Genomic DNA, 25498 nt, shown 5'->3' with positions numbered 1-25498 from the left:
TAATACTTCACCAGCTTAATTACCCGGACCCATCACCTTTGCCCAGCCCTCAGAGGCTGCTGGGGGGAATGCCACAGAGCACGAAATGTGTTTTCCATTAAGTTTAAATTAAAAATGGGAATCAAGATAGATACCTTTCTGCAGTCTCCCTGTCACACAATATATTTCTTCCTCCAGTGCCACCACAATTTAAAAACACAGTGTTTTAGCCTTTTTCACGTGTCAGACTCTGAAACACCTACGGAGCACAACTTTTTGTAAAAGGAAAAAAGACTCCTTTTCCTTCTCCTTCCTCTGGCCACCCAAGCCCAGGACCTTCTGGGCTCCCAGAAACCCCAAACTCCCCCCCCACCCCAGGGGCCCTGAGCCTGAACTGCCAATCCGGACGGCTGTCACTTCCTCTGGGGTCTGGTCCCACCATGCCTTGTGACAGCCCAATCTCACTTCCCTCAGCCCTGCGACAGTAAATACGGCCCCTGCCAATCGGGGTGTGCCCAGCAGAGATACTGGCCCGGCCGCCGGTCAGGTCCAGGGTGTGAGGCGGCGCCGGGAAGAGAGAAGGACGGGGTTAGTGTGGTGATAGGCTTGGCTTTAATCTGCCTCATTCCAGGAGGCCATGGGGAAGTTTCGGAAAGCATTTATCTCTTGGTACAAATGAAAACAGAAAATGCTGTGGGGAAAGTGGCCTGGCCCTCCCCAGAAAAGCCCCAGGGGAGAGAAGGGAGCTTGGCTCACTGTTTCTCTTGGGACCTCTCACTTCTGAGCACGAGGCTGTGGGCCCTGATGCAGAATGGGACTTAGGAGGCCTGGGTCTTAGCTACCAGGATGCCCTCCGCTGGCTGTATGCCTTTGCACCAATTTCTGCAGGCCTCCAGACCTCAGTTGCTTTGGCTTTAAAATGGGGTTTAGAGACGGTTGTCCATGTGGTGTCCACAAGGGGGCGTCCTGCCCACATGCAGTGAAAGGCACCTGGGGAGATGCACACCTGAGTCCTCGTGTCCCTAGGAGACTCCAGAATCATCCCAAGTACTACAGGCATCCTCCCCAGACCCCACCTCATCAACCTCCTCCCGTTCCAGCCTGGGCGAAGTTACAGAGGAGGTGTAGGGGATGGCCACTCTCTCTGGGACAGCTGAAAAGCCAAGCTAGGGAGAATAAGCCCCTCCAAGGAGGCCAGAAAAATCCTAGCATGTCAGGCCATCAGACAGGGCACAGGGGGCACCTGGGGCATTGCTATTTCTTCGCCACCCTGAAAAATAACATTTTAAAATGTAAGTTTGCTATTTAACATTTCAAGGTAGAGCTAGCCTCCCAGACAAGCCCAATCAAAACTCAAGCACCCTTGGTGAGAGTTTGAATTAGATGCCCGAGCTTCTTATCTTATGAGGTTTCCTTTTTCTATTGAAGTCCAGAAAGACCAGATACTTTGGAGTGACAAGAGGCCTCCCATGTTCTTCTGTTGACTCTCCCTAGCCCCACCGTCCCCCTCCCCAGCTGTGCCGAGGAGCTGAGCGATTTTCCTCTCACCGCTTGCCAGAGTGGACATGTTTGAACCCCAACCCCCTTCTTGGCATAAGGACAGATGACAAAGCACAAGGAATGAGCACCCCGTGCCCCTGCCTCAATTCAGCTCCCCTAGCCTCTGTCCCCAAAGCACGGGACTCCCTGCTTTGGCACAAAACATCTGTTGGAAGTAAGTCTCCGAAAACAATAAAGTGTTCGAAGGCAGGGAGTTCCAGTCCTGAGAGCAGCCGGTCCCCAGGCACACGGCCTCCTCGCAGGGGTCTCAGCTGGCCAGACTTCGCCCAACACAGAGTCCCAGAGGCTACCATGTGAAGCTAGACACCAGCTGAAAAGAAGCATGACTCCCATTTTTTTTTTTTCCCCATGAAAGTGGATCATTTTAAGTCTAGGTTCCTCAAAAGGCCTTTAGACTATTACAATACTATGCCAGGGCACGTTTCTTCTCAAACCTTCCCACAGGATTTTAATTTTTGCCTCCTCAGGCAAACTTCTATCAGCCCGACCACCTTCTATTAAGCTGTTTCGCTCAACATTGTATCAAATATATACTTTGTTCCCTCTCCTCTCCAGCCTGGAAATTGCTCCACTAATAAGCTCCTTTCTAGAAACTTCTTACTTTTATTGCTTGGGGGCATCTTCCTCAATATCTACAAATATTTTTTAAAAGAAGGAAGGAAAGCCGCAGCAACGCACACCCTTTCTTGCCCTGTTACCTGTACCCAAAAACACCAAGGCTCTGACCTCCACTGCTTCATGACCTGGTCACTCCTTTGCCCCTTTGCCCCCTATTTACCTGTGCCCCTCCGTCATGGTTACCAGCGCCCCGCCCCCCCCACTGGCTTATCAAATGACTAGGCCTTTGGGGCAGGTGCTGGTCTGGCTTCAGGGTCTGTGGCTTGGGTTCTGCTGTAGTAGGAAATCCTCGTGGGGATTTGGATGGTTAATGGACCTGCCAGAAAGCAGGCCTGGGGAGTCACATGGCCTGAATGGGCTTTTCCCCCCGCCCCCGTCAAGTCAGAATGTGCTCAAATGCCTTCCCAACAAAACTATCTGACATGGAACCCCAAATTACTGGTCCCTTAGATTGTTGGGATGTGCCGTCCCTGTTGCTGCTGTCCCTGTCTTCTCCCACAAAGGAAGTAAAGGGGCCAGTGATTCCTGGAGCACTGCCTTCTGATGCCTGAAGAAGCAGAAAGGTAGGCTTCACGAGCCTTCTTGCTTTGCAGGTCTCTGCTTCTCAGTCCCACTTCTGTGGCTCACTCCCACCCCCTGCTGTGCCAGATTAGCATCATGGCAGGTCTGTGCAAAGAAACTTCTTTAAAAAATTCCATAAGCGCTTGAAAGCTGAGAAACACAGATCATTAGAAAACGTTAAGTTTTCCAAAGCTCAGGAAAAACTGGGTAGAGAATCGCCCCCTTTTCCGAACTTGCTGTTTCTTGGGCTGACCTCATGTTGCAGCAAGACTCAGACATGAGGTAACTGGTTTGCTGTTAACATATACGGCATCACCCACACTCTCTCACTGGTTACCAGACGCCTCAGAGGTGACCAGAGAGCCCGGAGGCACCGGTGGAAACTTCCAAAGGCATTTTGAAAATTTTTAAATTTTAAAGCCAGCTTGTGTTGCTCCCATGTCGTGCACTGTTGTAGAAGGAGGCAGAAGATTACAGGGAGGGTGAGTCTGAAGACCCACCAAATGACAGGGAGCAAGCGAAGAACTAATGAACCCAGAGCCCGGGAGACCAGGAAAGCAGCAGACACCCGTAGGCAGTATCCAAAGATCTCAGCTTCAAAAGGGCTTGAAAATCATCAAGCTCCTTCACTCCAAAGCTTAACTCCTCCAAGATGCCAGGCAGCCTGGGCTAAGGAAAGCAGACACTGTACCCTGAGGTTGCCCATCCCTCTCTGCTCCGGGCTGTTACAAAGCTCCCTTCTAGACAGAGCCCACCCACATCTGTTTTCAGCTCCCTGATCTCAGTACCATCTTTTCTGGCCACAGACAAATCCTTCAATACTTGGGGTCATTGATAGACTACTGGGCCTGGATTTCTGGGGAAGCATTAGCGCGAAGATTATTAGCCTGCCTGAAAAAATTCTGTTCCTATCTCTGTGTAGGTTTAAGACCAAATGAAATTCGTATGAAATTGATGGGAGCTTGATGCCTGAGAAATCCCATACTGGTTACATTTTTTGAGTGAAGACATGTTTTCTTTCATAAAATCTTTTCCGAAGCTCTTTTCTTTCTCGCTGTGCCAGGGGAAAGGGTCCCAGAGACCCTTGTGCACCCAGAGCTTCTCCTGTGCTCCCAGTTTGGCTAGCAAGGGTGTGTAGCTAGCAGCCAGCAAAGGTTGGGTTCAGGTCTGCCAGAGTGACCCTAAGGATAAGAGGAAGTTAATGTGTAAATTTTCAAAACCTTAAATCCTAAATCCATAGATCTGGAGTTTACTGGAGGAATTTAAATCATTGTGCAGGGAAATCCCAGCCAGGATATCCATCTATTTATAATTACAGGGCAAGGCAGTTTCTGGAAAGGGGTTCTCATGGAAACAGTGTGACTATACTCTGGCAGACCCCACTGGGTCACAGCTCCCTAGTTTTTCTCCATTCTTTACTGTGTTTCCCTTGACACTGCAGGACTGGGTCAGCCCCCTTGAAGGGTCTGTAAGGTCTGTAAGGGTCTGTAAGAACCAAGCTGACTTGGCAGCTTCACAGGCGCTGACCTGGGGCTCCTGCTCCTGCAGCATGCTGCCAAGCCAAGGGGCAGGGAGGGTGGAGACAGACCAGTTTCCTGGTCCTGCATTGGCTGCATGGGAAGTCAGTCTTCATTTAAGGGCGGGCCTTACAGAGTTCTGCCAGCCATGGGACTCCACCCCGCCTAGACAGAGACAGGACACTTACTTTCCCTGAGATAACTGAGATGTGACAGCAGCACTTCGGTGTTGTAGAGGGAGGTGGCTCGGAGGAAGTCCTCTTTGTTCATTTTACACAGTTCCTTGCCATCCATGTTCTGGAAAAAGGACGTGTCGATCTCCATCAAGCCATACTCCTTTATTGCCCACTCCAGCCACTGCCGCACGTGCTCCTGAGTCCACAGCGTGGGGTCTGCAGGGGAGATGACCTGTTAGCAAGGTCTGGGCCGGCCAAGACCCCCTTCCCTTCACCAAGGCTGAGTAGACCCTCCCTATTCCCGCCCCTCTCTCTCTTCGCCCTCCTCCTCCCGCCTGCACCCCTCTCCAGCTCCCTCTCCTGCTATGTCCCCCACTGGGAAAGTGGGTTCCCTCCCAGATGGTTCCCTCCTAGAACTCCCATCTGGTTCTCCACATCTGGCACTGCCTGAACCACTTAACCCTCGGGGGAGGTTGTTAGATGTCTCCCGAGGCATCCCAACAGAACATTCTCTTTATAGTTTTTGGAGGACAATTAAAACCTTTGCCTGAGCAATGGTGGTATCAAAATGAAAGTACACACGGTCCCAAGGAACCAGGGACCAAAGTCTCTGGAAAGGGAAACCATCTGTATCTTAAGAACATGAGCGACTTCACGGGAAAACACGGGTCTCTGAGATGGCTATGGAAAAGAACACGTACGTATACACTTTTGTTGCGATTCCATCTGTACAGTTGGAAACCCCAGTGGTGTGAGCCTTTAACAGAAATCCAACCTGGGTTTTCTCCTTGTGGAGACAGCTATGATGAAATCTCTACCAGATCATTCCCAAAACATTTTTATGGTATTAATGTCCCCAAGGTTGAGAAAAGGTATTGGAGAGAGAAAACCTTTCAGGCCTTCCTCCTTTGAGTGGACATGAATAATGTAATGATCGAGGTCATCTTCAGCTCGAACCCTCACAGCTCCTTTTTGGCTAGGTGTGTGTGTCAGGGGGGTGGGTAATACTTTGAGTGCTGGTGATGAGTTCCAGCAAATTCCACAGTGGTTAAAGTACTTGTATCTTATCACTTATCACAGGCTGGAAGTTATTTCTTTTCCTGGCAACCAATTATTGGTAAATCCAATAAACACCTCAGGTATGTCCATCGTAAAAAAAGAAATGCCCATCAGACAACAAAACTACCTGGCTCTTGGCCACGCCAAAGATCTGTTCATGTGAAACATTTAGGTGGGAAACTGTCTACTTCAGCAACAGATTTTGTGGTGGGAGTTGAAGGAATCATGGGTGGAGGGAAACAGTGTGAACTTGGAGAGTCATGGAAGGCTTCCTGGAGGAGGGGAGGAGACTAGACATTGTAGGTCAGCTGTCAGCCCCGGGCTCCTACTGGGCCTGCTTTATTAGCATGTTTCCTTGGTAAGAATATCCATGCTGCTTCTCCTCTTCCTTACCCTCCCATTCAAAGACTCTGTGAAGGTTCTTGGCAAAAATGGGGGCCAGGTTTGAATGATTAGTAGTGATGGTGGGAGGAAGCAAGGTTCTGTTGCCTTCCTCACACCAGATGTGAATTCCCCCACTTTTCTTCAGAGCTTCTGCTGATTGCCCTCGGTTGCCATAGGCTCTCCACTCCTTCTTGGTTTTCTATGTAAGTATCTGGGGGGCAAGGGCTGAGTCTTCTTTGCAAAGCGCCTCGTCTCCCCCGAGGTGTGAGAGTGGTTTCCATATTGGTGCTGGAGGTTGAGGAGCTGGCCAGAGAGGCAAGAGTAGAATTTGGACTTATGGGTCACAGGCTGCTGTGACCCGATTTGGGAGACCTACTATTTGCACCCCAGATTTGGAGTGCCTCCTATGTGTGGCTGCCCCACATGTCCCATTTTTCACGTATCCAGAAAATCCAGCAAAATGGCTTCTATTTTCATTTTGTGATAAAAAATGGAGTTCTGAAAGGTTAAGTCCCCAGCTGAAACTTAAGTTTTCCTAGGATTTCACTTAGTGGAGGGGGTGGGTTCCCCCCTTCCCTGAGCCGAAGCCCCTCCTCTTGCTTTTTCACAGTCCTGCCTTAATTAGGCTAAATAATGGAGCTCCTCCTATAGGTTCATTGTATAAGTCTATATGCATCTCTCTCTCTCTCTCTTTCTCTCTCTCTCTCAGATAAATTTCTTGGTTTGCTTTCCTCTTTTACTCTCCAGAAACAATTAGGCATGGACCATTGGAAAATGGAAATACTTTGCACCATTTCAGAATTCTAAGGAAAAGTGGCACAGGTGGGGTTTGGGTTCCACAGCATTTCATTTCATCCACTCTTTTTGCTTCTCCTAAATCCTCACTTCTAGTATTTGAGGCCTCAAATTCAATTTTACAGCATATATTTAATTTATTTTATTATTTCCTCTCTTGCTTTGGGCTCTATCACAATATTATTTCTCTCCCTTTACAGCACAATGAATTATAAATCTTCTACTCCAGATCATGCTAAACTCTTCCAACTGTATTTCCTGGATGATTTAGTCCTAGTTTCTTCCCATCTGAACCTGAAACTGGTGATTAACCAGGGCCCTCGTTTATACCTGTCCTAAAATCCCACCATAAATTCAATCAGTTGCTCCTCAAATGTTTTATTGCCTTGATTTGTGGACTCACCCCAATGAGACTTTCCCTCATGTCCAGGAGGCTGGCCTGGAGGAATCCACAATGTCTGAGGATAATGTTTAAAGATCTCACCAGAGGTAAAGTAATGAAGTAAATCCATAGCTAGCAAATTCATTATAAGAAACGCTTTGAAACCCTCCGATACGAATCTACGCTAGTAGCATGATTACGACTGTGGTTACCTGGACCACTACTGGGGTCCACTGAGGACTGACATTTTGATATGCCTTCTGAGAGCATTTCGATACCAATTCAGAGTTGAAGGGTCAGCCAAGCAATCCGGCCACATTTGCCCCCTCTCACTTCCCAGAAGTGACTATGGAAATGAGATGGTTATTGACATTTGGTTCAGAGACAATCTCTGATCCCCTGTCTTCGGTGCTCAAGATTGCCTTCCCATGTTGGCCACTGTTTGGGGAAACAGGGCAGTTTGATGCCCAAGGAGCAAAGGCCTGGTGAGGCTTGACTTCGCTTAAGGAAGAATAGGAAGGTTCCCACCATGTCGGTTTACTATTGCTTTATTGCCTGCTTCTTCATTTAGAAGGGAGAAACATGGTTTTCTTGGACCTTCCCAATGCACCTGAGCTAAACTTTCCTGCTGTCCTGAAGGAGGGAGGAGACCAAACGTTAAATGACAGAAGTAATGGAATGTAGAGAAAGCAGTTCACATGGTGCCTGACACCTGCCAAGTGCTCAGAGCATGGGCGCTATTCTTCCTTTTCCTCCTTTTCCTCCCTTTTCTTCCTTTCTTTCTTTCCTTCCTTTTCCTGGGAAGCCATATGCTTGTGGAAGAAGGAAACTCAAAATCCTTTGTGAACAGTTTTCAACTCCTACATGGCACTGTAGGAAGAGTCCCCACTAGCCCAGCTTCTCCGGCCTCACGGGCAATCACACCTTGCACCACCCACCATCTTGAATTTGGCCCAGAACGCAGGGATGTGGCCATAGTCCTCAGAGCTGGTGATACACAGCTTCCCGTGGAAAATAAATACAAAAGGGCATCGGGAGGAGAGGCTCATTACAAAACCATGCCTTCCAGGCCAACAAGCAAATTCCTTCGCGTTACCTCAGACAGCTAGCCAGTCCTTTTCCCTCAGACACAACTGCATCTACACTTTTCCAAATGGAAAGGGTTTTGCCTTTTTGGTCATGTTATTTTGGTAAAATTAGTTGTAATCCCTGCCCTGTAATTCACTTTGCTTAAGATTTGGACATTCTTGCTCCTTCCACCTGGCACCAAGTCTATATGTTGCAGTTTTCAAACCCCCTTTCCGACCAGGCTCCAGAGCTTGCTGGTCCAGCACAGGCGGAGCGTCCGGCCAGGGGACTGAAGGCTTGAACAATGATTTTTATTTTCTGTAACCAACAGCACCAATGCCTAGGAAAAATAGGCTATTTTTACACAATGACCTAACTTGCTGCACACATTAAGGCGCTCCGTTTGTTAAATATAGTTATTTCTATTTTGAAACTGAAAGAGCTGGCTGTCATTTTGGAAAGGTGGGACCCTGCGGATGCCAGGAAGTCCATGCCTGATGGACATGACAGACCTCTGTAGCCGCCCCTTCTCCTTCAAGGCAAGGGCGGAGCCATCGGGAGTTCCTGGGACTCCTTTTGGATTCCGATGGCCTCACCTCTGCCCTCCCTTGCAGGCCTCATGCTGTGGTACCAGGCCCTGGGGGACAGTCTGCGTGCTGTGTCCTGTCTGAAGGTGCTGGTGACACGTGGGGTATTCTCATGAAGGGCAGTTGGAAGGAACTGAGAAAAGCAGCTTTTTCCCAAGGAGGCATGTCCATTGGGAAGAGGGGACTGCCTAGGCACCAGGCCCACAGGACAAGCGTGCCCTCCAACTTCTAGCCCAGAAAACCGAGGACACAGATGCCAGCCGGCAGCCTGGTTCGCAAAGTACCTGCGGGGACGATGACCCTCCTCTCGTTGGTGGTCATGTTGGGAGGAGGGGGGCCGTTCTTCTCGTCCATGTAGCTGTTGTAGTTCATGGCGTTGGACTCGCTTCCACCAACTAGCTTCCCGCATTTGCTAACACTGCAGTCCACCGGAGACTCCCTGGAGTGAGAGGACACAAAGCCCAGAGGAAGTCATCACTGCAGCTGCCATCAGCCCAGCGTGGGCAGACAACCATGGCGCCGTCTCTCAGCCCCACTTGGGGTAGGGCTGCTGCTGCCGCTGCTGCCTTATTTCTCTCCTCCGCGCCGCCACCAGGGTCTTCTTCAAATCCCAGCCCAATCCTATAATTACGGTACTTACAAACTGCTGGCAGCTTCTCACTGGCCTCAGACTACAGTCTGGACTTCTCAGGACGGCGCTTGCAACCCTCCCAATCTGACTGCAGGGGACATTTTTAGCCCTGTCGCCAGGCAACCTGTACTCCCCCCACAGGTGCCTTGCCGGGGCCCCCTGTTGGCCCCCAAGTAGGCCTCTACACCCCCCATGGCGCTCTGTGTCTGCCCGGGGTTCTGGCACTGGTCCACACCATGGGATTGCTAGCCTGGTGGAGGCCCTTCCCCCTGGCTGGCCTGGGGGTCTCCCGAGAGGTTGACATTCCTTTCTCCTAAACCTCAGTGTGTTATGTCGAGCCTTCCATGGGAGGTGAGCAATCGGTGGTTTCTGAGTGGATTCTATCTACTGCACGTTTATGATTTTAATGTATTTCTCATACACTGTTCTAGCTAAACTTCCCAGGACTCCTCCACAGTAGCCATGGTGAGGGTTCACACCTCCTCTTTATGGTAAAGCAAACTGAGAGGTGAGGTGACTGGCCCAGGGTCGCACAGCTCATAAAAGTGGACACAGGACTCAGGTCTTCAGGGTTAAGCTTTGCTATCAAAACACACAGGCAGGCATGCCCAGCTGGCTCTGCTGGTGGAGCATCTCAGGGTCCCGAGCTCAAGCCCCACACTGGACAGAGTTTACTTTGAAACACACGCCCACGCACGCACGCAAAGAAACTGGGTACTGCACGAAGAAGGAATAGAATCCAAGAACTTCAGCCTACTAAGCTGTGGCCCTGGTGACAGGTTGCAGCCCTGGCCACAGTCACAGAAGAACCATTAAGGAAGTACACAAAGGAAAAATCGTCCAGCCCAGCCTCAATGTCCGTAGGCCAGTGGAAGGCTGCTCCCTGGCCTCAGCTCAGCCTTGAGCAGCTGTCTGGAGATCTCAGCTGACACCCGACTTGTGCCCCCCACCCCCAACCCGGGAGGAGGTTGGCAGAATGTTCCACACCCTCCCCAAGCCCGGCATCATGGTCCCTCCAGAGTGCCCAGGGGACGTGCCATCCCACCCTGCCCTAGCTTCTGTTTGACCACTCCAGCAGCAGCCGCGGGACCAAAGGGGACAACTGGAAGGCCCCAGAGAGGCTGCCGCCGTGGTTACACAGCGCAGGAAGCATGAGACCTGGGAGACAGCCAGTTCTCTCAAGAGCTCCAAACCAGGCCCTCAGACCAAGGAGTTCAGATAAGGTTCAGATTACAGCGGCCCAACCTTGGGCCGAACAAAAACTCCAGGCTTCCCAAAGGCCTGGCCGCTGCCCTCCTCACTCTGCCCTGGGCAGGGACCAACCATCCCAAGGACGTAAGAAGCCCAGTCCTGCCAGACAGGGCCTCGCAGGGCAGGGAGGGCAGTGACCACAGAGGAAAGGAAGAATGGGTCCTGGAGGGGCGGGGGCAGGGGGGGCCTCCGGCAGGCCAGGGGGGCCAGAGAACATTCAATAAAGACAATTAAATGAATTTGTTTCTTAATCTGAAAGGAAAAAAATATTGAAGATCACTTATCATAGCTGGGAGATAAATGGTCCACTGAGATATTAGAAGTCAGACGGTAATTTTTTCCTGATGTCTTACAGAGGGGAACATGGGCTGAAAATGAAAATAAGATGTATAACTTACACATGTTAGAATTTAAGGTTTTACTATTCGCCTACTGTTTTTCCAGGCAGAGAACCAAGAACCAGCCGTCAGAGCCCCAGATTGTTGAAGGTTTAATGTCCCCATGGCAGTCTGAGGGGACGCAGTAGCACATCGGGGCTTTTCACCAGTTTGGCCCTCTGGCTTCTGCTGTTGGAGACCTTGGCTTGCCACGAAGCCAGCCGCCACAACAAGACCCTGGGGCTGCGTCCCAGCAGAGCCTGAGCCCAGCTTGCCGCACCCCCCTGCCCCACTCCAGGACACCCCACCCCTCCTGCCGGGGGCGCACACACCTGTGGGGCACACGCCAGGGAGCACACTCACGCAGACCCGCGTGCGCACACACAGACACTGGCACACCCCCAGCACACGCGCACACGCACACCGCCATGGCCTGGCAGCCTTTCCCAACATACTTGTCCATTGTGAAACAACTCAAGGGCAGCAGGAGTTTGGAGGATTAAGCTGGCCCTCCACCAGCAGAGCGGCATTTTCATTGGCCGGGAAGCCCCCGGCCGAGGGTGGGGTGGCCCGAGCACACACTTCCTCTGGCGGATGCCGGAGTGCAAGGGCCGTAGGCAGGGGCGAGAAAACTCTCAGAGAGGAGAGCAATGTCCAGCTTGGGGGGGGGTGCGGTGATGGAAGAGGGGTGCTGCCCGTTAGCAACAGCAGGGAGTCGGGGTCTGGAAAATTATTTCCCACATCGGCTGGGCCTCTGGCGGTTGCTGAGCGGAAGGCCGACCTCTTGCCATGCGGAGGTGAAAAGTCAGAGCCTCAGAAATTGCCAAAGGGGGACAACCCTTTAGGCCACAGGCGCCTATGGCCCAATCAGGCATCAGGACCAAGCATAGAGAAAAATAAATTTGAAGAGAGGAAATATTTGGGAAAGGCCACCTGGTCTGGGACGGGGTAAGAAAAGGAGCCAGGAGCACCACAGTGCTGGGGAGGTGGGTGCCCAGGTCACAGGATGGGTGGGAGGAGGACTTCAGAATCACCCTGGGGACCAGGGTTCTCTTGCTGGGGTGAGCAAGCCCTGGGGGCTGCACAGGAGTGGGAACCTCCTCATTTCCTCTCCCACAGAAGTTCTCATGGTTCTGCTCTCCCCTGTCTTCTTCCTCCAGCACCTGTGTAGGCACTCATGCCCTGGCCGTGCCTTGGGGGCCCCCTCCCTGTGTTCGCTCCCAGTACCCCCCACCAAGGTTGCCCTCAAAGAGGCCTGGCACCACCACAGACCATCATGCTTGCCCAGGCCAGCCCTCCCCTGACTGCCGGGGGGATAGGGCAGGGAAGCCATACCTTTACCGCTGGCTGCCGCCCTCCCTCCGTTCGCAAGCTCTTGGGCTCTGTGCCTCCAGCAGCCAGCAAATGCCTCACATGCGGCCATGGGCTTGACAGCTATGCTAAGGGTGGGTACAGGTGAAGCCCTGCCTGAAGACGGATCTTTAATGAGGCAGCTGGTGCCTGTGAAGAGGCCCGATGAAAACAAGGGGGGGGGGTGAGGGGGAGCACGGATGGAGGGGAAGACGTTCTGCCATTCAGCCTGCCCGTGCTGCTGCTAATTGGTATTGAGCCCTGCATTACTGCTTGCATGGGATGGGGGCCCACAGGCAGCTGAGAGCCCTGAGACAGGTGACAAGGAGGGCCTGGGGCGGCCACAATAGAACAGGGAGGCAGTGTCGGCTCCAAGCGTTTAAGTCAAAGCATCTCCATCTTAGGACAGCAGGAAGCCCTGGCAGGGGAGGCCAGCAAAGGTGCCATGGGCCCTGCAACTTTCTCCTTTTCTTTCCCTATGGGACAGGAGCTCTGTATTTAATGCTGCTTTAAAAGTCCTGCCTTTGCTCAGGTCATGATCTCAGGGTCCTGGGATCAAGCCCCACATCAGGCTCTCTGCTCAGCAGGGAGCCTGCTTCTCCCTCTCTCTGCCTGCCTCTCTGCCTGCTTGTGATCTCTGTCTGTCAAATAAATAAATAAAATCTCTAAAAAAAAAAAAAAAAAAACAAAAAAAGTCCTGCCAGGGATTTTCAAGGCTGTCTTGTAAAGTGTTAAGCAATTTAAAGCAAGGTGAGAATGCGTGGGTATTTGGGTGAGAGAAGATTTCAGAGACTACTCCCAAAGATGACCCCTTCAGCCTGTAACAGATATCTTCTCGACCTTCCCACTCAGCCCCCAGCAACTCCAAGTGTTCTGCGGAGAACCACAAGTGCACGGCTCAGGCCTGCAGTTGGTGGATACCCTGTATTCACACAGTGCATGCAAAGTCGCAGAGGCCACCCAAGACACACAGTCGCCTTCGGACCTATCACGTGTGTCTTCCATGTGTCACGCACACTCTGCACCATTGAGCGATCCCTGTTGTCTTTAGCACTTCTGTAGGACCCCTGCATAGATGTGTCCCTTGTTGTTTTTAAAAAGGAATACTCGGTAAGTGAGAAGCAAATTTCAAGGAGACGGAAGGAAATCACCCCTAATCTAGCCATTTGCCCTGACCACTTAGCTATTTTCACCACTGCACATAGCTTCTGCAGAAGCCCAGGGATGGCTTCCCGCCCAGCTTGGGTGACATGCTCTGTACTGCAAGGTTGAGAACTGAAGGAAGCACCCGAGAAAGCAACTCTATCGTCACAGACACAGACCTTACAAGGTGTGCGAGGCTGATCTTCCTGAAAGTGGAATGTGAAGTCTCCACGTGTCTCCTACGAGCATCCAGAGCCCATCGGCCAGGGCTAGGGGCTGTCAGCGTAGAGTAACACCCACTCAGATTCTGCATGCCAGGCGCACAAGGCAAGCAGGTCCTTGCTTCCCCCAACCCTCCCCACCCCCCTGTAAAATAATACTCTTTCCTCCACGGGATGTTTTCTCCCCATCCCCGAGACAGAGGCAGGATGCAGCTGAGAGTCATTTGCAGACCACAGGCCAAGGTCAAGTTGCTGAATGCTATGTACATCACAGAACCAATGGGCCTTGCTGTTCCAAGAGCAACTCATCCTAACAGATTCAAGCACGACAGGAAGAGACGAGAAAGAGAGCAAACCTCCCGCAACATGGGCCAGCTAGGTCATCCCTGAGCTGCCCAGACCTCAGTCTCTCCATGTGACCCTGTGCCCCTGGTCCACAGGACTTAAGAGTGGGATGAAAAGCAAGAGGGTCATTGTAGCTTTAGGGACAGAGAATACCTGCTCCAGAGACAGAAATATCTATGGTGTCTCCAAGAAGCACGAAGTCACTCAGAAACCCAAGTTATCAGAGAATGTGGAGAGAACGCACCGGCAATTGTGAGATGGTCCAAAGCATTCTGGCCCAGCACTGTCCAGTTAAAGTACAGTGTGAGCTACATATATAATTTTCAATTTTCTAGTAGTTTCATTTTTAAAACGAAAAAACCAGGTGAAATGAATTTTAAAATATATTAATATATTAACTCACTACAGCCAAAAGAAAATTATCCAAAAGAAATTATCACTCAGCCAAAAGAACTGATCATTTCAACATAATCAACGTAAAAATAACTAATGAGATATTTTACTTTTTCCCCCCATAGTCTCCGAAGTCCAGTGCGTATTTTGTATTTTGAGCACATGTTGGTTTTGGATTTCAGGTGCTCAGAAGCTATATGTAGCTGGTGGCTCCTGCCTTGGATGCCACAAATCTAGTCCACGAGCCGAGACCCCAAATGGGACAGATACTCTGCTTCGATTTTCTCATTGGAAGTTTGGAACTCTTTGTATTAAAGGAGCCATTTTGGTAACACTCGGGATTGGGGAAACGCAGTGTCAATGATGAGAGATTTAAATTGCCTGGCATCTTTTTCATTGTGTCCTTTCTTTTTGCATGATTAATTAATAATAGAATCTGACGTGGTTCCAGCCTTGGTAAAGACATTTTTCTGAAAACCCTGGCTTCCTGCTGCCCACTGGGCCAGCTTCCATGTGAGCTCTTGGAGAATATTTACAGGGTGCTAGCAATGGCTCCTGAGAGCCCACGGGATCATCTCTGTTTCCCTGGGGCGGGTGAGACTCGCCTGTCCTTCTGCACCTGTTCTGTCACTGTGGATGGTCTGGGGCAGGACCTGGGAATCAAAATAAGGGTTGCCCTGTGTCACCACAGCCCTGTAAATACCATGTCTGCTCTTTGGGAGGTGATCACACAGTTCTCCTCCTGCTGGCCTCTGGTGTGACAGCAGCCAGGGACGGCTGGCCAGTGGGTTCTGAAAACTGATTTCCTTGGGGGACCCTGTTTGTCCAGGATTAGTGTGTAGGAGTGCCCTCAGGGCAGAGAGTGGCCAACTCATACAGGCAGCCTCCCCTGAGCACAGACGTAGGCTCTAGCTAAGACAATGTCCAAAGACCTTGGTGTCAGTCCCACTTATACACCGATGACCTACAGGGCTTTGAATAAGCATCTTCACCTTTGAGTCTGGTTAGCCATGCATCCATTCACTTCTTTGTTTCACGACTATTTGTTGGGCACCTATCAAGGGCCAGGCATCACTCAGTAGACAGAACAAGGCCCTGCCCGCATTTTAGTGAGGGGTGTGATAAGAGCCGGGAAGAACAAAGAAGAATCTGAGTGAGGTGAAGAGCGCTGAGTGCTGTCTTCCATCAGATGCATCAGAGAAAGTGACATTCAGGCAGAGACCTGAAGCACGTGGGAGAGAGAGTCATAGGACTCAACGGAGTAGGAATATTCCAGAAAGAAGGAACACAGGCAGGAGACTCTGAGGCAGGAGCATGCTTGGAGTCTGGAGTCTTCTGTGGCTGGTGCAGAAGGAAGGTTTAAGATAGGAGGGCTAAAAAGGGTTTCATAGGGATGGGGGAACGGGGCTTGAGGAGGGCTGTGGATTTTGTTGCAAGCCGGTAGAGGATTTTGAGCAAAAGAGTTAAAAATTCTGGAAGGTTCTCTCTAGCCACTGTCTGAAGAACAGACTTCAGGAAGGCAAACAGAAGTGGGGAGAACAAGTGCTACTGGGGTGGCCTAGTAGCACAGGTGTTGCTGGTCTGGGTTGGGATGAGGCTACAAGAGTGGTTGGGATGCAGCTGGAACAGACCAACGACGCTCCAAGCATGGAATTTGGATTTTCAGTAAGCATCAGGAAGGTTCGTTCTGGGGTCGGGCCAGTTTGAGAGGCACTGCCAGGCTGGGTGCTGTCAGAAACTGGACCGTGAACCCCAAAGCACAATGTACAGGCAGAGAGGGAGGGGTGGAGAGGCAGCCCACAGGCCAGGAATCAGAAAGCCCAGCTCTGGTGCTGGCTTTGCCTCCTCTAAATCCTTAGACAAGGCGTCAATCACCCCCTTGCCCCTCAAAGTCCAATCTGCCTTTAAATGTCAAAATGTAATTGCACCATTTATCTCATAGCATCACGGTAGCGGGCAAATGATAAGATGGTATGGAAAAAGTGTTTAACAACTGCACCTTCCCGACACTGTGGGGAAATCATCATCCTTATTATCTATGTGAAGAGAGGTCGTTTGAGGGGCTCCTGGCTTAGAACCTCTGAGCCTTCTGTAAATGCTAGACTCTGGGACGGTGGCTGGGATCCCAGTGGCTGGTTCTGGTTAGTGGGTTTGAAATGTGGTAGGGCTGGGTGTTCCCACAGGCAGGTCCGAGACCGGGGGTTTGTCTAGGGGAGGTCTCCTTCCCAGCGGCACACTTGTCCCCTTCTCTCTCCTTCTCTAGACTTATTTCCTTAGTGACCTCATCTCTTCTTAGTGACAACTCTTTAGAGATGATGCCCAAACCTATGTTCCAGCCCCTAAACATTATCTCAGCTTTAGTTTCCAACGCCTAGCAGACATTTTTATCTGGATGTTCTACTGATTGCTCACAGGAATCTCAGAGGGAACATTGACATCTGTTCTCAAAGCATTTCCTTTCCTACCTCCCATGGCTAACAGCACCGTCCTGGCTAAAAAACAGGCAAGCGCCAACGATCTTTTTATTCTTTTCTCTCATATACCCTCCATCCCCCAAAACAGGCTTCAGTACGTGTCCATCTCAGCCCCGCGAATGATCCCTTTGATATGTCCCTCCTGGAGCTGTCTCTCTTGATTTCCCTAATCATTACCATCACTCAGATTCAGAACCTGATCATGTCTTACTGGGATAGTTCACTAACTTCTTATCTTTCTGATGCTCCTTCCCTTCCCCACCCTCCGTCTACGACTGTCAGCTCTGGAAATCAAGCTCTGAAGAAGTTACATGTCAAGTCCACACTTCGAGTCGGTATCTGCATATGGAAAAAAATCCTGTGTTTTCTTAGCGTGCCATTCAGGGCCCTCTCTTAATTTTTTTTTTTTTTTCTCCTTGTGCTCCAGGCCCATTGACTGGGCTGATATTTCATGAATAAGACGGATGTTTTCTTTCTTTTAAACATTTGCCCAGGATGAACGCTATCACTATCAAGCACTTTCTGCATCTGAGGCACTGTTCTGGATACTTCCTCCCCAGCATCAGAGTTAACCATCAACAGGAGCCTATGAAGAAGTAATCCTGCGGCCCCTGGTTCCGAAAGGGAGAAGCTGGTGCTCGGAGAGCTGGATTGCTTGTCCAAGGGCAGAGCAGGGAATGAAACCTGGGCTGCCCATCCCCCAGGCGTGCCCTTCCTTGCTCCTGTGAATCTTCTCTCCTTGGGCTCTCCTCCAGGCATTCCTACAAGGAAAGTCTTCCTGCCCTGGGTATCACCAAGTTCTAATACACCTCCCAAGTGTGATGTGTCTGTCCTCCCTGGCACAGTGAGCCCACAGATGTGTTCACCTTTGTCATCACTTCTGGACTTTTACTGCAAGACTGGTTTGGTCATCTCTGAGACCCACCCAGAAATAACTCACTAAGTTATCCCCAAGAGGAACTCTACCCGGGCCTGACACAAAGTGGGTCTTCCCTAAGTGTCCGCATAGGGTCATGAGCCTAACTCTGACCTGGCCTTTGAGGGCTGACCCAAGACTCAGAGGTCGAGGTGGCTTCCTGACCCTGCTCCAGCCCCTACCCTCCGTTCTATAGCCCTCTTGTGTCTCATCTCTCTAGGGACGGGCTCAGTCTCCCTGGCCTAGCAGCAGAGCCCCCTTCTGCAGCAGGCACCCGAAGCACCAGAAACCACATAAGTCAGATCTGCCGGACTCAGGCACCAGGGGAACAAGCCTCCGCCAGCCCCGCACCTGGCAGCCGGCTGTGCCCACCCCTGGAGTGCCGCAGGCCTGGCAGGCTTACCTGGATCCATTCATATGGTCATACTCCCGCTTGACATTGACCCTCACCGGCTGATTAATCCACTCCTGCTGCGGCGGGAGGGGGTTGATTTTGTGGGGCTGGCCATAGTCAGGGCTCCCTGAGGCGGTCATGTCGGCCTTGGGGAGGTGGGCCGCCGCTCCGTAGGCAGAGTCGAAGAGGGACTGGTCGTCGCTCACCACCGACAGAGCCTCCTGGAAGGTCAGAGAAGGAGACCGAAAGCCCAGTGTCAGTTCATCCCGTGTCACTCTTCACCTACTCTCTTTCTGAGCTGGCAGGGTGGCCCAGGGCTACCCCCGGCCACCGGCCGGAGGTCCAGATTGCTGACTGACTCACGCTTGGTGGGGGAGGGGGGAAGTGACCGGGGTGACGTGGGGGAGACAAGTCTACCCCCATGCGAACTCAGTACGTTCTTTGCAGGTTGCCCTGCATGAGGAGGGATTTGGGGGCAGTGGGGTGGGATGGGGGACCCCTCGGAGCCGGGGGGGACATGGTCACACCGTGCGCATGCGCAGTGTTCCGTGGGCGCTTGAGCACCGGCTTTCAGGTCTCAGCAGTACCGCGTCTGACTAGCTTGTATGTTGGTAGGGCTGGAAGGGGATGTGAAAGTGAGCATTGATATTATAGGTGAGGCAAGTAAGACCCACCCAGAGAGGTTAAGTATCCAGCTAAGGTCACACAAGGGAAGGGTGGGGCCCAGGGCTGCGGTTGCCTCTAATTTCGGTTTCCTTATCTGTAAAGGGGAGTAAGAATAGCTTTTTCAGAGCTGGTAGGTGGTTAAATGAGAAAAATTCTTGGGACAGGTGTCTAGCTTGAAGAGATGCCCAGCAGCTTTCACAGGGGTTCTCTGGCATGTGTTGGGGGCATCTTACACGTGAGTAGTTGGGAGGCTGCCTGCCTGCTAGGGACCCGGCTCCGTCATGCCCTCTTGCCTGACACCTGGAGATGAGAGCTTCCTGTCTAAATTGTGATGATTCAGCTTGCCTAGGAACAGTTCTGCAGATGGGGGAGTCCCCGGGTAAGACCCTCTGTCTGCCCACTCACACTGTCCCATCCCTTGGTGCAAGTCTGTCTTGTGGAGATCTGGATGGAGAAAGGAAGCCTTGCACTGGGCAGAGATCTCCTCCCCTCCAAAGTACCATAATAAGATGCTTCCGCTATTCCAACCCCCTTAAATCACAGAGGCCAAGGGGTCACAGACTAGAGTTTGATGTTCCCTAGATCACATAATCACACCAAGGTAAGTTGTCTACACTCTGGAAAAGAAGGGAACAATCTATAACCCAGAATGAATTTACAATCAACGTAATCTATAATTACACAATCTGTCATTGTGAAGATGAGATGGATACTATCCAGGAAATGCTTAGAACAGTCTTTGGCACTTAATGCCACCCAATTAATGTCAACTATGATGATTCCTAGTGTTCAAGGACAGGTTCTCTGAGGCTATGTGTTAGGGGCTGAATTGTTCCCTTCAATTCACAGAGTAAAGCCCTGACGCCAATACCTCAGGATCTGACTGCAGTTGGATAAAGGGCCTTTGGAGAGGCGATTCTGTTGACAGGAGGTTCTTTGGGTGCACCCTAATCTGATCTAACTGGTGTCCTTATAAGGAGAGGATGCCTGGACACACAAAGTCCACCATGCGGAGAGGCCGCAGGCCACCTGCAGCCAAGGAGAAGAGCCCTCAGAGCCTGCCAGCACCCTGACCTTGGACTTCCAGCCACCAGAACTGTGAGAAAACAAACTTCTGTGGCTTAAGCCACCCAATCTGTGGTATCTTGTTATGGCGGCCCGATACACCACCTTTACGTAAGCCCTCCCGTACCCGTAAAGTTGCAGTTTGCTCCACCAGCTAACCCTTACTGTTTCTCCCAGGGTCATTCGCAGCCCCGGCAGGAGGACAGCCAGAGTTCAATGAAAAAGGCTCTTCTGTGGCTGCTTCTGGCTGGGGTTGAGGAAGAATTACTGGAACCTACTCCGGGAAGTCTGTTCCTGCCCCAGAAAGCTTTGGATCATACAGATATGGCCAGAGATGGCAGTTTCTAAGCTGAGCTGTCCACACAATATTGAAAGGCCCACATTTTCCCAACCAAGTGGGTGTCTCTTGATCCTGATCTAAAATATGCTGGGATCCTTCTTCATTTTCCACGTAGTGCCCTTGCTCATGCTCAGAGGAAATCTGGGCTTCCTGGAACCACTGTCTTTGGGTGATTAGACCCATTCTCCGTGTCACTTAGGGAGCAGACCTGGCTCCTTATCCCAGACCAGTTTTGAGTTGCCATCCAGGCCCTTGGTGTTTTGATTTCAAGTTGAAAAGCATGACATTGTAACTGACCAGAGAGTTGAACCTGAGTCCCTGAAATTCTGGGGGTTCTACATGAGGAGCAGAGATGCATTACCCCCTAAGACCTACATGCGCACTTTTGGTGGTAAAGGGGAACCCTCACCAGTCCGGCTACTAAAAGAAATGATGTATGTGTAAGGAATTGGGTACCATCTTCTGCTTTGGAAAGTGGCTTTATGCTTGGTCAATCAGGCACACATCCTAGAGTTTCCAATGAAAGAAGTTCTTATCTCCCTCCCTCTAGGTTAGGGGAAAAGATGGTGGAATAATGAGAGGAAAGAGGCAGGAAAAGAAGGGAACAATCAGGAGCATCAGGGAAGCAGGAAAGATCCCGCCCCTCATTATCCCCAAAGAGAGGGGGCCAGGAAGCAAGAGAGGCAGGGTTTCAAGTCCAAGGGGGCCAAACAGGTGGCAAAAGCAAGGCTTGCAGCAACAGAAAACATGAGATGAAGCAGCGGGTGTTGGTGGCTGACCATGGAGAGACTTCTTAAGGAAATGAGAACGAAGAGCTTACAGGACCAAGGGTAGGTGTGGTAAAGGGCATGAAACCTGTTTGAACTCATTTTGGACTGCAGTTCACAATCAAAGGAAACCAGTCAGGCGTCAACATCACAGGGGGAGAGATCCCTGATTTCCTCCCAAACGTCGCTCTCTCCTCCTGCCTGACTAGTCTTCATCTAATGGTCCAGGCACGTGGGCATACTTGCCTTTCTCTTCCAGACTCTTCCCTCCCTGACAACACACGGGTACTCTCTGCACTCATCCAGCCCACCATGCACATCCCCTGGGCAGAGGGAACTCCCCCGAAAGTCTAAATACGTCCCGCCATGATCCCCGCTCAGACACCTCTAAGAGCTCACTTGATGTTGCCTGCAGCAAATCTACTCTCATCTGCTTGAGTTCGCACAGCTCAGCTTCGCCCCAGCCACCCACCCTTATATCTCATGAAACCCCCCCACCAGCCCCCGCAACTCCTGCCCGATGCAGACTATTCCCGCTGTTCCACTCAGCGGGCTCTGCTCACATACACTTGGTCAGTTCCCGTGTTGTGGGCGCCCTTACTCTGTCCTTTCCACCTGCATGCACGTCCAATATTTCCCATTATCTAAGGTAAATGAGATCTTCCTCACCCTGTGAAACCTTCCCTGATAGTTCCCTCTGACTCATTTGAGCTTCTGAAAGCCCAGTGAGAAGAAGGTGCCTGGGTTGGCTCAGTTGGTTAAGCATCTGCCTTCGGCTCAGGTTGTGATCCTGGGGTCCTGCACTGGGCTCCCGGTTCAGCGGGGAGCCTGCTTCTCCTTCCTCTTTCTCCTTCCCTCCCCCTTGTTCATGCTCACACTCTCTCTCAAATAAATAAAATCAATACTCCTTAGGTAGGTGTGTGTGTATAGGCACACACATACACACACCATACTTTCTCTCTCTTTCTTTCTATTTCTAGTCATTGATAAGCAAAAGATTTTTTTTTTCTTATAACAGTATGGAGAAAAGAATCTGTGGTTGGGAGAAGCTGGGAAGGGAGAGAAGATGAAGAGGAACAACTCCCTGTCTGGTCTGCTGGACTGAAATTAAGAAACCTAATAAGAGCAGGAGGCCAGAGACGAGAGCCACTAGGTGGGAGTAACAGATTTGGGCAGCGAAACAGGCTGACTGAAGACCCTGGTGAAAACTCAAAGTTGGGGAGGAGAACGTTCTCACTGTCTCTGAAAGGAAATAGCACCCCTCTTGCCCTTCAAGACTGAGAGCCATAGGGGCATCCCAAGACCACACCCCTAGCAAGTTTGCTTCTGTCTTGAAGATGGGGAGATTCCTCTGAACCTCTTTGGTGGCATGGGCTCAGTGAGGAGGGGACAGGCTTAGAGGAAGGACAAAAGGGGAACATGGCACTGGATATCTGTGGCTGACAGACTTGTGTGAGAGCATCTTGTCACTGCTGGGGACTAGGGGGGCTGCTGGGGGGGTGGATAATGGATATGGATGCAGGCAACAAGGTGCTGTTTTTTTTTTTTTTTTTTTTAAGATTTTATTTATTTATTTATTTGCTGGGGAGAGAGAGAGAGAGAGAGAGAGAGCATGCACGCACAAGCAGGGGGAGTGGCAGTCAGAGGGAGAAGGGGAAACAGGCTACCTGCAGAGCAGGGAGCCCAATATGGGACTCAATCCCAGGACTTTGGGATCATGACCCGAGCCCAAGGCAGTTGCTTAACCAACTGAGCTACCGAGCCTCCCCAAGGTGCTGCTTTTATCATGTGAGAAGCTATTGAGCTGGTAGATGTTTCAATCACACACTTTTTACACATGCTTTTACGCATGTGCAGCTCTTGCTGTTTTATGTCTTATAAAGCTGTTTGCTTTTACTTAAACTCTCAAAACTTCTAAAAGTTTAAACATGAAACTCTTACTTGTACTGAAAACTCTTTACAGGAAGGAGTTGTTGGTTTTCAAGAAATTTTTGCTGATGACTTGTTGATAAGAATTTAATTTTGGGATGAGAGATTGAATTCAGAAAGACCTTCGCTGTGAAATTCACAGACCATTCTCAGACTGACTAAGTTCCTTCAGTTTGTAACGTCTTCACTTTTTCTATTGACTTTGGCCATGACCCAGAAGACAAATGATTCTTTTAAAGACTGTTAAAATCCAGGTTGCTTTAGAGCATGCTACATAAAAATTGACTTCAAAGTGAAAAAGACACAAGGTATGGCCTCCCTAGCCCCGTGTGGCCCCCAGTTCTAGGGTTAATCCTTCACCCTCATAGTCATCACTGGGAAAGTGACCCCTGAATGGGCTTAGTAACTGGGTTCTGAGAAGTACCTTTCCTTTGCTCTGCTGATTGCCGGAAGGAATATAGCAATTCAGGATGCTCTGGTCCCTCGGCCACTGAGTTCTAGACCCAGAGGGAGGCACACAGTCCCTTGACTCCAAGTACATCAGTACCCCACTCGATCCATTTGCCAGAAAGCTCCGACAAGGTCAGCTACCCGGAGAGGCAGCTGGAGTTCTGAGCTAAGAGGCTGGCCCTATTTGCCCGTAGAAATGCTGACCAGACTGTGTCTGCCTTCCTTCCCGTGATTCCCTGCTGGTCCTGGCAGCCAGCAGAGGGATATGGCCCATGGAGTGCTTGTCCTTACCCAACTTGGGTAAATGCCTTCAGTTCATCACTTATAATATATCCTGTGGTCTCATTATTGAAAAGAGGTCTTAGCAGATAATTATCATAGCACTTAGTAAGTGTGAGACACTGTTTATATGAGTAATCCAATTTAATCCTTTTAGCAATTCTATGAGGGATGCACTATTATTACCCCCATTTTTTTTCGGATGGGAAAATGGCTATTCAGAGAGGTGAAAGAACTCGCTTAGGTCGCACACCAAGTGAGCGTGATCTGGGATTCAGATTCAGGCCTGCCGCCCTTCACCTCCCAGGGAGCCTTTGCACGCCTTGAGGACAGCTCTTGAGTTCATTGTACCGTAGAGCCCAATCTTTGGAGTTGGAGAGATGCGAATTTCAATCTGCTCTCCAGCAGTTGCTCATAAACCCATCACTGATTGTGATTTATGAATGACTCTCTGAACTACACATCCTTATCTCTAGAACATGGATAATAACAGTACCTCACCTGGTACATTTTGAATATAGGCAAAATGAGTAAATGTAAGTGAATTTCCCAAATCAAGCGTCTAAAGTTCTTAGGATTCAGTAAATACTCACATTGAAAAGAAACCCAAGGCTGAAATGGCATTGGGACCCTCGTTATTGGAGCTGTGAGATGGAGCAGGGGAGGGGGAGAGTGCAGATAAAGCCAGAGATAGACCTCCTTCTCCCCTGTGTGGGTTACTTCAACGGAAGTTGCTTAAGGTTCAAAATTAGCAGGTTTGGAGATAATAGATTTTGAAATGCAAATTCCATGAGGTTTCTGTGAATAGAGCCTGCTTCGCTACTGTTTCCACTCTCCTCTTTCGAATCATGGATGTTGTTCCATTGCAGCCTGAGAGCTCTCTGAATTGGTTTCTGAATTGAGGCTTCTAGATGGTAGATAAATTTTTGTTAAATAGCCTTGCAAGGGAGAGGACGAGCCACTCATGGCTGAGCTAATCAAAACAGAGGCGGCTAACTCCTACCCTTATTGCCATTCATATATCGTACGTGCAATAAACATCAGGAAAAGGCCATGTGTATGTCTGTGAATTCACTAATAAGAAAAACTTTCCTCATTTTGGAATTTGTCTCATATATATATATATTTTTTTCTTCCTTCTTTTCTTAAAAATACTAGCAGACATATCTTCCCAAATTCGTTTTCCTTAGATTAAGGCAAATGTTCTCTGTGTGCACGTCAGTTGAGTGATAGGGGACTGTGGTCACAGCACGGCCACATGATGGCCTGGCTGATATTAATGATGAGCAAACAATTGCATCTCTGAAAAAGCTTTGCTGAAACAGAGATGGAAAAACCCCTAGAGTAGCAAAAAAAAAAAAAAAAAAAAAAAAAAAAAAATTAAGACAGTGTCTGGACCCTGGACTTTCTCCCCTTCTATTTCTGCCATGATCCTGTCCACAGAAGAATACACATATAATCCACACTTATGAACCAAACAGATTCAGGGGAGGAAAAGTTCCAGACAAAACCACGGAGGAGAGACCTTGTCCTTCGCTCATCCTGATTTACATAGTTAGACTGAGTTTCTACACCAGCACAGGGAATGATCCAAGACATGGCGCTCCAAGAAGCACACATTCTATGTTGTTTCCTCCCCTTTCCTTTCCCTCTCTCCTGCCCTGAACCCTTCAAGGACAGGTCTCTGTGGCTCATGACTTTGCAGGAGGTGGGTGAAAGGACTGTCAAAAGCAGCCCCACCAGGTTCCCTGCCCCTTGCTGCCCTGCTCAGCAGGCCGCGTGACTCCCAGACCAGGCCTCTGGAAAGCTCATCTCTGGGTC

General features: G+C 50.3%; 1 protein-coding gene across 2 annotated transcripts in view; it reads right to left on the bottom strand.

The window, feature by feature from the left end:
* Positions 1-25498, bottom strand: part of FLI1 (Fli-1 proto-oncogene, ETS transcription factor) — a 123263-nt gene that overhangs the window by 34194 nt on the left and 63571 nt on the right. For both annotated transcript variants that reach the window (XM_044258191.1, XM_044258192.1), the window contains 3 exons: positions 18191-18402; positions 8971-9125; positions 4424-4627 (listed from right to left, as the gene is read on the bottom strand). In XM_044258191.1, the coding sequence (XP_044114126.1) occupies positions 4424-4627; positions 8971-9125; positions 18191-18402 (571 nt within the window). The remainder of the gene's footprint in view (positions 1-4423; positions 4628-8970; positions 9126-18190; positions 18403-25498) is intronic.

Source organism: Neovison vison, chromosome 7 (genome assembly GCF_020171115.1).
Source record: "Neovison vison isolate M4711 chromosome 7, ASM_NN_V1, whole genome shotgun sequence".
Taxonomy (NCBI): domain Eukaryota; kingdom Metazoa; phylum Chordata; class Mammalia; order Carnivora; family Mustelidae; genus Neogale; species Neogale vison.
The sequence above is the reverse complement of the archived record's forward strand: the minus strand, read 5'-3'. Positions and strand labels throughout refer to the sequence as shown.